The following is a 15,261-nucleotide window of genomic DNA, read 5'->3' on the forward strand; positions in this document are numbered from 1 at the left end:
TAAAACATACATTTTTTTCTGGATCAGATAGTCCAACTGATCCAGTATTTTCTTTCGGACCACAGCAACAGAGAATTATGAGGTGAATAATTCCCTTTTTTGACATCAAATTCAACAAGGTTCACAACACTTGGCACGAAGTAAGAACTCAAAAACAATTGTTAAATATTATTACTGTTTTTATTATCATTATTTCCCATCTAGTCTTCAGTTAACAAAAGAATTCTAATCTTTAACTTTTCCTCTATTATTGGCTTCCTTCTTATCTGGGTTGGTGAGACAGTGTCTTCAAATAGGTAACTAACACTTATGGTGAGAGTTCCCTTCCCTAACACACCTGTTATTTAAATACTACAGTAAATGAGATATTCATTTTCACTGAGTATAAAAACATGACTAAAAATTAGCTTTGTATTTTATAGCCTATCCTTTGGTCTGTTGCAAGTGACTTCTAATTTGAAGAATAAAATAATGTAATTCATAAATTCAAAGTAGTCAAAGGTTACTTTATAAACTGGTATCAAGTATTAAAACAATGAAGATGTCCCAAACTCCAGAGACAAAATATAAACCATAAAAAATTTATTGATAACAAATACAAGTAAAGAATTAATATCTTTACTAAACAAGGAACTTTTACAAAAAACAGGAAAAGGGTGAAGGACAGGAACAGATAATTCACTACAAAAAAGGAAAAAAAAGGTCAATAATCATGAAAACATGGTCAACCTCACTGATAATTAAAGAACTGCAAATGAAAATTAAACACCATCTTTCATGTATCAGACCAACAAAGATTAAAAATATCAGTACCATTACAGATGTACATACTGCTAGAGAGAGCTTAAATTGGAGTTACTTTTCTGAGAGCAATTTGACAATATGTATTCAGAGTCATAAGAAAGAGTATACTGTATTCTTCAGCAAATCCACTTCGAAGAATTTATCGTAACAAAATAATTAGGCAAGTGTTTAAACCTTGAGGTGCAGAGACGTTTATATGAGCAAAAAACTTGAAAAGCCTCTTCAGCAATAGGGGACTAAAGTATAATGCATTCATATACTGTAATACTACACAGCAATTAAAAATTATGATGTAAAAAAAAGATGAGGTTCCTGCATACTTAGAGACAAGAAAAAACCTATCACAATATTTCATTAAGCACAGGAAGCATATTACAAAAATAGTACATATAGGGCTTCCCTGGTGGCGCAGTGGCTGAGAGTCTGGCTGCCGATGCAGGGGACACGGGTTCGTACCCCGGTCTGGGAAGATCCCACATGCTGCGGAGCGGCTGGGCCCGTGAGCCATGGCCGCTGAGCCTGCGCGTCCGGAGCCTGTGCTCCGCAACGGGAGAGGCCACAACAGTGAGAGGCCCGCATACCGCAAAAAAAAAAAAAAAAAAAAGTACATATAAAAGATTCAATTTTTCCTTTAAAAACAAATAAGATGGACGAGGGGAAGACGGCGGAAGAGTAAGACGCGGAGATCACCTTCCTCCCCACTGACACACCAGAAATACATCTACACGTGGAACAACTCCTACAGAACACCTACTGAGCGCTGGCAGACCTCAGACCTCCCAAAGGCAAGAAACTCCCCCACGTACCTGGGTAGGGCAAAAGAAAAAAAGAAAAAACAGAGACAAAAGAATAGGGACGGGACCTGCACCAGTGGGAGGGAGCTGTGAAGGAGGAAAGGTTTCCACACACTAGGAAGCCCCTTTGCGGGCGGAGACTGCGGGTGGCGGAGAGGGGGAGCTTCGGCGCCGCGGAGGAGAGCGCAGCAACAGGGGTGCGGAGGGCAAAGCGGAGAGATTCCCACACAAAGGATCGGTGCCAACCGGCACTCAACAGCCTGAGAGGCTTGTCTGCTCACCCGCCGGGGCAGGCGGCGCTGGGAGCTGAGGCTCGGGCTTCGGTTGGAGCACCGGGAGAGGACTGGGGTTGGCGGCATGAACACAGCCTGAAGGGGTCAGTGCACCACGGCTAGCCGGCTAGCCGGGAGGGAGTCCAGGAAAAGGTCTGGAGCTGCCGAAGAGGCAAGAGACTTTTTCTTCCCTCTTTGTTTCCTGGTGCCCGAGGAGAGGGGATTAAGAGCACTGCTTAAAGGAGCTCCAGAGACAGGCGCGAGCCGCGGCTCAAAGCGCGGACCCCAGAGACGGGCAGGAGACGCTAAGGCTGCTGCTGCTGCCAGCAAGAAGCCTGTGTGTGAGCACAGGTTACTATCCACACCCCGCTTCCGGGGAGCCTGTCCAGCCCGCCACTGCCAGGTTCCCGGGATCCAGGGACAACTTCCCCGGGAGAACGCACGGCGAGCCTCAGGCTGGTGCAACGTCACGCCGGCCTCTGCCGCCGCAGGCTCGCCCCGCACTCCGTGCCCCTCTCTCTCCCTGGCCTCAGTGAGCCGGAGACCCCGAATCAGCGGCTCCTTTAACCCCGTCCTGTCTGAGCAAAGAACAGATGCCCTTCTGCGACCTACACGCAGAGGCGGGGCCAAATCCAAAGCTGAGCCCCTGGGAGCTGTGAGAACAAAGAAGAAAAAGGGAAGTCTCTCCCAGCAGCCTCAGAAGCAGCGGATAAAAGCTCCACAATCAACTTGATGTACCCTGCATCTGTGGAATACATGAATAGACTACGAATCATCCCAAATGGAGGAGGTGGACTTTGAGAGCAAGATTTAGGATTTTTTCCCATTTTCCTCTTTCTGTGAGTGTGTATGTGCATGCTTCTCTGTGAGATTTTGTCTGTATAGCTTTGCTTCCACCATTTGTCCTAGGGTTCTATCCGTCCTTTTTTTAAAAAAATTGTTTTTTCTTAATAATTATTTTTGATTTTAATAACTTTATTTTATTTTACTTTATCTTCCTTCCTTCCTTCCTTCCTTCCTTCCTTCCTTCCTTCCTTCTTTGCCTCCCTCCCTCCCTCCCTCCCTCCTTTAGACAACAAATCATCCCAAATTGAGGAGGTGGACTTTGAGAGCAAGATTTATGATTTTTTACCCTTTTCCTCTTTTTGTGAGTGTGTATGTGTATGCTTCTGTATGAGATTTTGTCTGTATAGCTTTGCTTCCACCATTTGTCCTAAGGTTCTGTTTTTTTTCTTAATAATTATTTTTAATTTAATAACTTTATTGTATTTTACTTTATTTTAATTTACTTTTTCTTTCTTGCTTGCTTTTTTCCTTCCTTCCCTCCTTCCTTCCTTCCTTCCTCCCACCGTCCCTCCCTCCTTCCCTCCCTCCCTCCCTCCCTCCTTTCTTTCCTTCCTTCTTTCCTTCTTTTCTTTCTTCCTTCCTTTCTTTCTTCCTACTTCTACTAATTCTTTCTCTCTACTTTTTCTCCCTTTTATTTTGAGCCATGTGGATGAAAGGCTCTTGGTGCTTCACCCAGGAGTCAGTGCTGTGCCTCTGAGGTGGGAGAGCCAACTTCAGGACACTGGTCAACAAGAGACCTCGCAGCTCCACATAATATCAAACGGCGAAAATCTCCCAGAGATCTCCATCTCAACGCCAGCAGCCAGCGTCACTCAATGACCAGCAAGCTACAGTGCTGGACACCCTATGGCAAACAACTAGCAATACAGGAACACAACCCCACCCATTAGCAGAGAGGCTGCCTAAAATCATAATAAGTCCACAAACACCCCAAAACACACCATAGGTGTGGACCTGCCCACCAGAGAGATAAGATCCAGCCTCACCTACCAGAACACAGGCAGTAGTCCCCTCCACCAGGAAGCCTACACAACCCACTGAACCAACCTTAGCCACTGGGGACAGACACCAAAAACAACGGGAACTACGAACCTGCAGCCTGCAAAAAGGAGACAGTAAGATAAACCAAACACAGTAAGATAAGCAAAATGAGAACACAGAAAAACATACCACAGATGAAGGAGCAAGATAAAAACCCACCAAACCTAACAAATGAAGAGGAAATAGGCAGTCTACCTGAAAAAGAATTCAGAATAATGATAGTAAAGATGATCCAAAATCTTGGAAATAGAAAAGACAAAATGCAAGAAACATTTAACAAGGACCTAGAAGAACTAAAGATGAAACAAACAATGATGAACAAAACAATAAATGAAATGAAAAATACTCTAGATGGGATCGATAGCAGAATAACTGAGGCAGAAGAACGGATAGGTGACCTGGAAGATAAAATAGTGGAAATAACTACTGCAGAGCAGAATAAAGAAAAGAGAATGAAAAGAACTGAGGACAGTCTCAGAGACCTCTGGGACAACATTAAACGCACCAACATTCGAATTATAGGGGTTCCAGAAGAAGAAGAGAAAAAGAAAGGGACTGAGAAAATATTTGAAGAGATTATAGTTGAAAACTTCCCTAATATGGGAAAGGAAATAGTTAATCAAGTCCAGGAATCACAGAGAGTCCCATACAGGATAAATCCAAGGAGAAATACGCCAAGACACATATTAATCAAACTGTCAAAAATTAAATACAAAGAAAGCATATTAAAAGCAGCAAGGGAAAAATAACACACAAGGGAATCCCCATAAGGTTAACAGCTGCTCTTTCAGCAGAAACTCTGCAAGCCAGAAGGGACTGGCAGGACATATTTAAAGTGATGAAGAAGAAAAACCTGCAACCAAGATTACTCTACCCAGCAAGGATCTCATTCAGATTTGATGAAGAAATTAAAACCTTTACAGACAAGCAAAAACTGGGGGAGTTCAGCACCACCATACCAGCTTTACAACAAATGCTAAAGGAAATTCTCTAGGCAAGAAACACAAGAGAAGGAAAAGACCTACAATAACGAACCCAAAACAATTAAGAAAATGGGAATAGGAACATACATATCAATAATTACCTTAAATGTAAATGGACTAAATGCTCCCACCAAAAGACACAGATTGGCTAAATGGACACACAAACAAGACCCAGATATATGCTGTCTACAAGAGACCCACTTCAGACCTAGAGACACATACAGACTGAAAGTGAAGGGATGGAAAAAGATATTCCATGCAAATGGAAACCAAAAGAAAGCTGGAGTAGCAATTCTCATATCAGACAAAATAGACTTTAAAATAAAGACTATTAGAAGAGACAAAGAAGGACACTACATAATGATCAAGGGATCGACCCAAGAAGAAGATATAACAATTGTAAATATTTATGCACCCAACATAGGAGCACCTCAATACATAAGGCAAATACTAACAGCCATAAAAGGGGAAATCGACAGTAACACATTCACAGTAAGGGACTTTAACACCCCACTTTCACCAATGGACAGATCATCCAAAATGAAAATAAATAAGGGAACACAAGCTTTAAATGATACATTAAATGATAAATTAAGATGGACTTAATTGATATTTATAGGACACTCCATCCAAAAACAACAGAATACACATTTTTCTCAAGTGTTCATGGAACATTCTCCAGGATAGATCATATCTTGGGTCACAAATCAAGCCTTGGTAAATTTAAGAAAATTGAAATTGTATCAAGTATCTTTTCCCACCACAATGCTATGAGACTAGATGTCAATTACAGGAAAAGATCTGTAAAAAGTACAAACACATGGAGGCTAAACAATACACTACTTAATAACGAAGTGATCACTGAAAAAATCAAAGAGGAAATAAAAAAATACCTAGAAACAAATGACAATGGAGACATGACGACCCAAAACCTATGGGATGCAGCAAAAGCAGTTCTAAGAGGGAAGTTTATAGCAATATAAGCCCACCTTAAGAAACAGGAAACATCTCGAATAAACAACCTAACCTTGCACCTAAAGCAATTAGAGAAAGAAGAACAAAAAAACCCCTAAGTTAGCAGAAGGAAAGATATCATAAAAATCAGATCAGAAATAAATGAAAAAAGATAGCAAACATCAATAAAACTAAAAGCTGGTTCTTTGAGAAGATAAACAAAATAGATATACCATTAGCCAGACTCATCAAGAAAAAAACGGAGAAGACTCAAATCAATAGAATTAGAAATGAAAAAGGAGAAGTAACAACTGACACTGCAGAAATACAAAAGATCATGAGAGATTACTACAAGCAACTCTATGCCAATAAAATGGACAACCTGGAAGAAACGGATCAATTCTTAGAAATGTACAACCTGCCAAGACTGAATCAGGAAGAAATAGAAAATATGAACAGACCAATCACAAGCACTGAAATTGAAACTGTGATTAAAAGTCTTCCAACAAACAAAAGCCCAGGACCAGATGGCTTCACAGGCGAATTCTATCAAACATCTGGAGAAGACCTAACACCTATCCTTCTCAAACTCTTCCAAAATATAGCAGAGGGAGGAACACTCCCAAATTCATTCTACGAGGCCACCATCACCTTGATACCAAAACCAGACAAGGATGTCACAAAGAAAGAAAACTACAGGCCAATATCACGGATGAACACAGATGCAGAAATCCTGAACAAAATACTAGCAAACAGAATCCAACAGCTCATTAAAAGGATCATACACCATGATCAAGTGGGGTTTATTCCAGGAATGCAAGGATTCTTCAATATACACAAATCAATCAATGTGATAAACCATATTAACAAATAGAAGGAGAAAAACCATATGATCATCTCAATAGATGCAGAGAAAGCTTTTGACAAAATTCAACACCCATATATGATAAAAACCCTGCAGAAAGTAGGCATAGAGGGAACTATCCTCAACATACTAAAGGCCATATATGACAAACCCACAGCCAACATCATCCTCAATGGTGAAAAACTGAAAGCATTTCCACTAAGATCAGGAACAAGACAAGGTTGCCCACTCTCACCAGTCTTATTCAACATAGTTTTGGAAGTTTTAGCCACAGCAATCAGAGAAGAAAAGGAAATAAAAGGAATCCAAATCGGAAAAGAAGAAGTAAAGCTGTCACTGTTTGCAGATGACATGATACTATATATAGAGAATCCTAAAGATGCTACCAGAAAACTACTAGAGCTAATCAATGAATTTGGTAAAGTTGCAGGATACAAAATTAATGCACAGAAATCTCTTGCATTCGTATACACTAATGATGAAAAATCTGAAAGTGAAATTAAGAAAACACTCCCGTTTACCATTGCAACAAAAAGAATAAAATATCTAAGAATAAACCTACCTAAGGAGAAAAAAGACCTGTATGCATAAAATTATAAAACACGGTTGAAAGAAATTAAAGATGATACAAACAGATGGAGAGATATACCATGTTCTTGGATTGGAAGAATCAACATTGTGAAAACGACTCTACTACCCAAAGCAATCTACAGATTCAATGCAATCCCTATCAAACTACCACTGGCATTTTTCACAGAACTAGAACAAAAAATTTCACAATTTGTATGGAAACACAAAAGACCCCGAATAGCCAAAGCAATCTTGAGAACGAAAAACGGAGCTGGAGGAATCAGGCTCCCTGACTTCAGACTATACTACAAAGCTACAGTAATCAAAACAGTATGGTACTGGCACAAAAACAGAAAGATAGATCAATGGAACAGGAGAGAAAGCCCAGAGATAAACCCACGCACATATGGTCACCTTATCTTTGATAAAGGAGGCAGGAATGTACAGTGGAGAAAGGACAGCCTCTTCAATAAGTGGTGCTGGGAAAACTGGACAGCTACATGTAAAAGAATGAAATTAGAACACTCCCTAACACCATACATAAAAATAAACTCAAAATGGATTAAAGACCTAAATGTAAGGCCAGACACTATCAAACTCTTGGAGGAAAACACAGGCAGAACACTCTATGACATAAATCACAGCAAGATTCTTTTTTGACCCACCTCCTAGAGAAATGGAAATAAAATCAAAAATAAACAATTGGGACCTAATGAAACTTCAAAGCTTTTTCACAGCAAAGGAAACCATAAACAAGATGAAAAGACAACCCTCAGAATGGGAGAAAATATTTGCAAATGAAGCAACTGACAAAGGATTAATTTCCAAAATTTACAAGCAGCTCATGCAGCTCAATAACAAAAAAACAAACAACCCAATCCAAAAATGGGCAGAAGACCTATATAGACATTTCTCCAAAGATATACAGACTGCCAACAAACACATGAAAGAATGCTCAACATCATTAACCATTAGAGAAATGCAAATCAAAACTACAATGAGATATCATCTCACACCAGTCAGAATGGCCATCATCAAAAAATCTAGAAACAATAAATGCTGGAGAGGGTGTGGAGAAAAGGGAACACTCTTGCACTGCTGGTGGGAATGTGAATTGGTACAGCCACTATGGAGAACAGTATGGAGGTTCCTTAAAAAACTACAAATAGAACTACCATATGACCCAGCAATCCCACCACTGGGCATATACCCTGAGAAAACCATAATTCAAAAAGAGTCATGTACCAAAATGTTCATTGCAGCTCTATTTACAATAGCCCGGAAATGGAAACAACCTAAGTGTCCATCATCGGATGAATGGATAAAGAAGATGTGGCACATATATACAATGGAATATTACTCAGCCATAAAAAGAAACGAAATTGAGCTATTTGTAATGAGGTGGATAGACCCAGAGTCTGTCATACAGAGTGAAGTAAGTCAGAAAGAGAAAGACAAATACCGTATGCTAATACATATATATGGAATTTAAGAGAAAAAAAATGTCATGAAGAACCTAGGGATAAGACAGGAATAAAGACACAGACCTACTAGAGAACGGACTTGAGAATATGGGGAGGGGGAAGGGTAAGCTGTGACAAAGCGAGAGAGAGGCATGGACATATATACACTACCAAACGTAAGGTAGATATCTAGCGGGAAGCAGCCGCATAGCACAGGGAGATCAGCTGGGTGCTTTGTGACCGCATGGAGGGGTGGGATAGGGAGGGTGGGAGGGAGGGAGACACAAGAGGGAAGAGATATGGGAACATGTGTATATGTATAACTGATTCAGTTTGTTATAAAGGAGAAACTAACACACAATTAAGCAATTATACCCCAATAAAGATGTTAAAAAAAAAGCAATTATACCCCAATAAAGATGTTAAAAAAAAAAAAAAAAAGACACCAAAACTTTAAAAGTGATCATTTCTAGGAGGCAGAGTTTCATGTGAGTTTTCTTCTCCTTTTTGTTAATCTATACACAGTCATCACTCAGTATCTGCAGGGGACTGGTTCTAGGACCCCTGCAGATACCAAAATCCACAGATGCTCAAGTCCCTTATATAAAATGGCTAGTACAGTTGGGATTCTGTATCCATGGATATGGAGGGCCAACTATATTCTAATTTTTATAGAGTAAAAAGAATATATGTGTGTATATGTATGTTTTACGTATGTGCCTGATTTTTGGAGATATACATAAATAAATAAAAATCTTAAATATGATTAAAATTTTTAAAATAATATTTCCTTTGGAATTAATTTACTTATCAGTTTCTGTCACTTACCTGGTCTTTTGTGGATATGGTCTTGTTAAAAGCATCAGCAAGTTCATACCTCTGAAGTACCAGTAATAAGAATTTGTTGGGATCCATTAAAGATGCACCAATCTGTGAAAGAAATCAAGTACCATAGTTCTCATGTATTAAATGGAGAAACACTTTGTCTCTAGTAGGACTGTGAAAAAAAATTATAAGGTAAATCTGCAGAAGATAATGCAGTAGTCCCTTCTGCTTCTATGATACTATATTCATTTCAACAGTGAGAAAAATTTAAGTGAAGTTAACAATAGTTACAGTATCTTCGCTTATTATAAGGAACCTAGGAAGGAAGGTTAACACAAATATCAGAGGTAATTTAAATAGGTACCTGAAGCATAATGATATCTTTATCATACATTTCTTCTCTGCACTTAACATCTTGGTAATAAAACACCTATAAAATAAAAAGGAGAACAGAAGCTAAAAGAATCATTTTATCTCAAACAGAATTCTTAAAATTTTCTCTAAACTAGAAACCCCAAGAACTCCTTTGTGGCAAAAAATAAGCTGTAAATCTACAAATCATTTTAAGGGATTTGTGAGAATGAAGTGAGAAAATACGGCATGAAAATAATTCAGAGTTAAAAATGCTCTATACTAGTTATTACTCTCAACATGCGTAACAAAAGAATTTACCTCCCTTAAGTTTAAAATGCCCACTTCAATAAAGTAAACCAATTTCTACAATCAATCATAACACTATTTTTCTCCCAAGTGGTATCTTTACAAGCCCTGTTTCCCCACCACTTAGGAAAAGCACTTCTCCTTATTTGCTCTACAACAGAGGGAAACAATGCCCTTCCATTAAGACTGGTGATGGGAAGATTACATGTTCCCAAGTAATCTTCAGAAAAGACGTATATTGGTGGGATGGTTCCTGGTACTACTGGCTTTCACCTAATCTACCCACTTAACAGTATTAAAGGATAAATGTCTATATGGCCACTAGAACTTTCATTTCTGAGTTTATATAAGAGAACACAAAACAAATACTCAGCAAAATCCAGGGACACAAAGTAAAACATATAAAAGAAAAAACAAGCAGAAAATGAACACATTCATAGTGTGAACAACAGGCCTTGTCATACCTGGCTAATGAGAGACAGCCCATTTCTTCGCCACATCTCAGCAACAACCTGGGCAACCAATACCAGACAACGCAAAGGATATTCCACTAGTACCTCTACTTGAAAATCCTCCTGAAACAGAGTGAGATCAATTCCATTATATCCCAGAGGGCTTGGATGTTACGCCACTATACATTGCTCAGTTTTCTCATCTGTAAAACTGAGGGCTTGAACTAGATGACTCCAAGTCCCCATGATTTCAAAATGTTCTTTTTCTTCCCACTCAACCAAGAGGTATTTAGAGGGGACTTCCCTGGTGGTGCAGTGGTTAAGAATCTGCCTGCCAATGCAGGGAACGCGGGTTCGAGCCCCGGTCTGGGAAGATCCCACATGCCGTGGAGCAACTAAGCCCATGCACCTAGAGCCCATGCTCCACAACAAAAGAAGCCACCGCAATGAGAAGCCCACGCACTGCAATGAAGAGTAGCCCCTGCTCACCACAACTAGAGAAAGCCCACGCGCAGCAACGAAGACCCAACACAGCCATAAATAAATAAATAAATAAATAATTTTTTTAAAAGAGGTATTTAGAAATAGAATATAAGCAAATCAACATTTAATAGAGTCACTTACAAAAGGCACAAATTCATGCAGTCTTGAAATAGCACCCAGCCTGCTTAAACGCACATGAAGACCTAAAGGTTAAAAAAAAAGAGAGAAAAATGAGAAAGCAATAAACCCAGCTGATTTGTTTCCTAGTTAACTCATCAAGTTTGAAAACTTGTGAGATTTAAACATACGTTTATTGAGTTTAGAAATGACATCTCAGAATGCAAACATTTGATTTCTAATTTTGAAACACAGTTTTACTAACATATTTAAGATCCTACATTGTACAAGATGTGCTTATAAATTATATAAAAATAATATTCTGCCTCTTAAGAAATTATTCTCCTCTTAGCCAAGCATCAAAAGAAATAAAAACTTATAAACAACACAGTCCTACTGTATAGCACAGGGAACTGTATTCAATATCCTGTGGTAAACCATAATGGTAAAGAATATGAAAAAGAATGTATATATACATATAGCTGAGTCATTTTACTGTACAGCAGAAATTAAACACAACATGTAAATCAACTATACTTCAGTAAAATAAATAAAAACGAATCTTGGTATTTCTTTTTATAAAAATAGAAGTGACATAAAATCATGTCAATTATACCATATACAAAAATTAACTAAAAATGAATCAAAGATCTCAACACAGGAGCTAAAACCATAAAACTCTTAGAAAATAACATAGGGAAAAGGCTTCATAACATTGGATTTGGCCATAATTTCTTGGATATGACACCAAAAGTACAAGCAACCAAAGGGAAAATAAATGAGACTACACCAAGTTAAAAACTTTTGTGCATCAAAGGACACTATAAAGAGAGTGAAAAGGCAACTCACAGAATGGGAGAAAATATCTGCAAACCATATATCTGATAAGCAGTTAATATCCAGAATATACAAAGAACTCCAATAACTCAACAACAAAATCTGATTAAAAAATAGACAAAGGACTTGAACCTTTCTCCAAAGAAGATATACATATGGCCAGTAAGCACAGGAAAAGATGGTCAGTATCACTAATTATTAAGGAAATGCAAATCAAAACCACAAGGAGATACCACTTCACACTCATTAGGATGGCTATTTAAAAAACAAAAAATAACAAGTGTTGATGAGGATGTAAAGAAATTGGAATCCTTGTGCTCTGCTTCTGAGAATGTAAGATGGTGCAGCTGCTATGGAAAACAGTATGGTGGTTCCTCAAAAAATTAAAAAGTAGAATTACCTTATGATCCAGCAATTCCACTTTATGGGTATATACCCCAAGAATTGAAAACAAGCACTCAAGTGCATATTTGGACACCTGTGTTCATGGCAACATTATTCGACAATAGCCAAAAGATGTAAGCAACCCAAGCATCTACTGGAGGATGAATAGATAAACAAAACGTGGTATATACATACTATGGAATATTATTCAACCTTAAAAATGAAGGAAATCTGACATATACTACAACATGGATGAACTCTGAGGACATTATGCTAAGTGAAATAATCCAGTTATAAAAGGATATGAGTATGATTTCACTTATATGAGGTACCTAGAGTAGTCAAGTCATAGAGACAGAAAATCAGAGACTGTAGGGAGCAGGGAATGAGGAGTTATGTTAAATGGGCAAAATTTCAGATTGGGAAGATGGAAAGAATTCTGGATATAGATGGTGGTGATGGCTGTACAACAATGTGAATGTACTTAATGTCACTGAACTATATACTTAAAAAATGATTAAAATGGTAAATTTTATGTTACATATATTTTACCACAATTAAAAATATAAGTATGTACACTTATACAAAGTTGTTAAAAGAAAAAGACACTGACACGGTCGGTTTACATAGAAATGCAAATCAAACGATGATTAAAGAAAATCTATGATTTCTTTCTTTTAGTGGTGAAAGGAACAGTGACACAGTGAACACACTGGTGCAATCAGGAAGAGAAGAGGGTGAAAAAACAGCAACAAGATTTTCCTACATTTACATTTGGTTAGGCGATAAATTACCAAGTTAGTCCTTAAGTATATAGTATAAGGATCCATTAGTTGACCAAGATAACAAAAAGCCCAGGTAGCACCCTTAGATGTTCTGGTCACAGCTCTTTGAAGGATAGTGACAGCTTTTAACTGCAGTATCTGATCCGAGTATGTCTGTGCATACTGAGAACAAAAATAGTACTGATTCTAATATGAATATCTAGAAAACAAAGCTAATAGAAATATGCAAAAACCAAATAAACACTCACCAGCAAGAGTCCTAGAGATTGGCAGATGTATGCTTACAAGATCTTCAGATACTCTGTAGGATTTAGTTTCCAAAGTATGACCACACAATTGTACTACTGTTTTGCTACTAGATTTGAAACTTGTACTGCACCTCATCACAGCTTTATGACATTCTTTATAAGCCACCAGTAAGAGTTCCTCCTAAAAGGAAAATAAAAATGTAAATAAATTGACAAGTTATCTACTTTATTACATCATTCAGTATACATTTACTAAATACAAGCACAAAATTGTTTGACGTGTTACTAGAGCTACATCAACAGGATCTGCAAACCTGTAGGAAATATTATGACAGTCAGACAGACACACATACACACACAATCAAAGTAAAAAATTGTAAGCCACATAAATGGTATAAACTAATAACCTTAATAGGGCAAAAAAAAAAAAAAAAAGAATCACAAACAACTGGGAATACTTGTTTGCAAAAGTAGCTTTTGAGGGGCTTCCCTGGTGGCACAGTGGTTAAGAATCCACCTGCCAATGCAGGGGACACAGGTTCAAGCCCTCGTGCAGGAAGATCCCACATGCCATGGAGCAACTAAGCCCGTGTGCCACATACTGAGGCTGCGCTCTAGAGCCCACAAGCCACAACTACTGAGCCCACGTGCCACAACTGCTGAAGCCCACGTGCCTAGAGCCTGTGCTCTGCAACAAGAGAAGCCACTGCAATGAGAAGCCACGCACTGCAACAAAGAGTAGCCACCACTCGCCGGAACTAGAGAAAGCCCGCGTGCAGCAACAAAGACCCAACATAGCCAAAAATAAATAAATTAATAAATTTTTAAAAAAGCTTTTGAGTGGGGTTTGAAAGAATATGCAGAATTTAAGTACGGCGGAAGATGGAGAGATGGTAGCACTGTAAGCAGAGATACAGAATAAACAAAGAGAAATAAGGGGAAGTAATAACTCCTGTTCGGGCAATGGAAAGGAATAAAAACTAGATAAATCAAAGGGTTTATGGACAGAATTAATGAGCAATTAAACTGGAAATACGCCTTGCGTTGCCATGTAAAGCTGAATATACTGATACTGTCTGAAGTGTAATAATGTAGTCAACATATTGCTTCAAGAAGGATTAGTGGGTATCACTGAAGGTAACAGATTGGAGACAGTAGTGTTAGGAGACAAGGAAACCAATAGAAAGTTTATTACTAAGTTAAGTGTAAGGTGATAAGGGACTCAAACTAGGGTGGGGGCAGTCAGGGCAAAAAAGAATAAACCCATAGGAAATAAGTTAAGATTATAAAATAAATTTAGGATAAGGAAGATTCAAATCTGGGTGAGTATGGCAGGGAAATGAGTCAAAGGTCACTTTTTAAGAGTATTCTCACTGATTGTATCTTAAAAAAGGAATTCTATAGTTAAATAAATTTTGGGAATATCTCTCTTAGAAATGAGCACATTAATTTTTTTTCTTTAAATTAATTTATTTATTTAGTTAGTTAGTTTTTGCTGTGTTGGTTCTTCGTTGCTGCGTGAGGGCTTTCTCTAGCTGCGGTGAGCGGGGGCTACTCTTCATTGACGTGCGCAGGCTTCTCATTGCAGTGGCTTATCTTGTTGCAGAGCATGGGCTCTAGGCACATGGGCTTCAGTAGTTGCAGCACGCAGGCTCAGTAGTTGTGGTACACGGGCTTAGTTCTCCATGGCATGTGGGATCTTCCCAGACCAGGGCTTGAACCCGTGTCCCCTGCACTGGCAGGTGGATTCTTAACCACTGAGCCACCAGGGAAGTCCTGAGAACACTGATTGATCAAAGGGTTTTGAGAAGTTCAGAGGCTTAAAAAATCATGTTTGATTTTGTTCAACCTAGCATTTCCCGATCTTACATGAGCATA

The 15,261-nt window shown here is 38.6% G+C and overlaps 1 protein-coding gene across 3 annotated transcripts in view; it reads right to left on the reverse strand.

The window, feature by feature from the left end:
- Nucleotides 1–15,261, reverse strand: part of UBR1 (ubiquitin protein ligase E3 component n-recognin 1) — a 167,520-nt gene that overhangs the window by 65,310 nt on the left and 86,949 nt on the right. For all 3 annotated transcript variants that reach the window (XM_082647339.1, XM_082647338.1, XM_082647340.1), the window contains 5 exons: nt 13,384–13,564; nt 11,154–11,215; nt 10,542–10,652; nt 9,782–9,847; nt 9,421–9,522 (listed from right to left, as the gene is read on the reverse strand). In XM_082647339.1, coding sequence (XP_082503465.1) covers nt 9,421–9,522; nt 9,782–9,847; nt 10,542–10,652; nt 11,154–11,215; nt 13,384–13,564 — 522 coding nt within the window. The remainder of the gene's footprint in view (nt 1–9,420; nt 9,523–9,781; nt 9,848–10,541; nt 10,653–11,153; nt 11,216–13,383; nt 13,565–15,261) is intronic.

This window comes from Grampus griseus (genome assembly GCF_964374135.1).
Source record: "Grampus griseus genome assembly, chromosome: 2".
NCBI classification, from domain to species: Eukaryota; Metazoa; Chordata; class Mammalia; order Artiodactyla; family Delphinidae; genus Grampus; species Grampus griseus.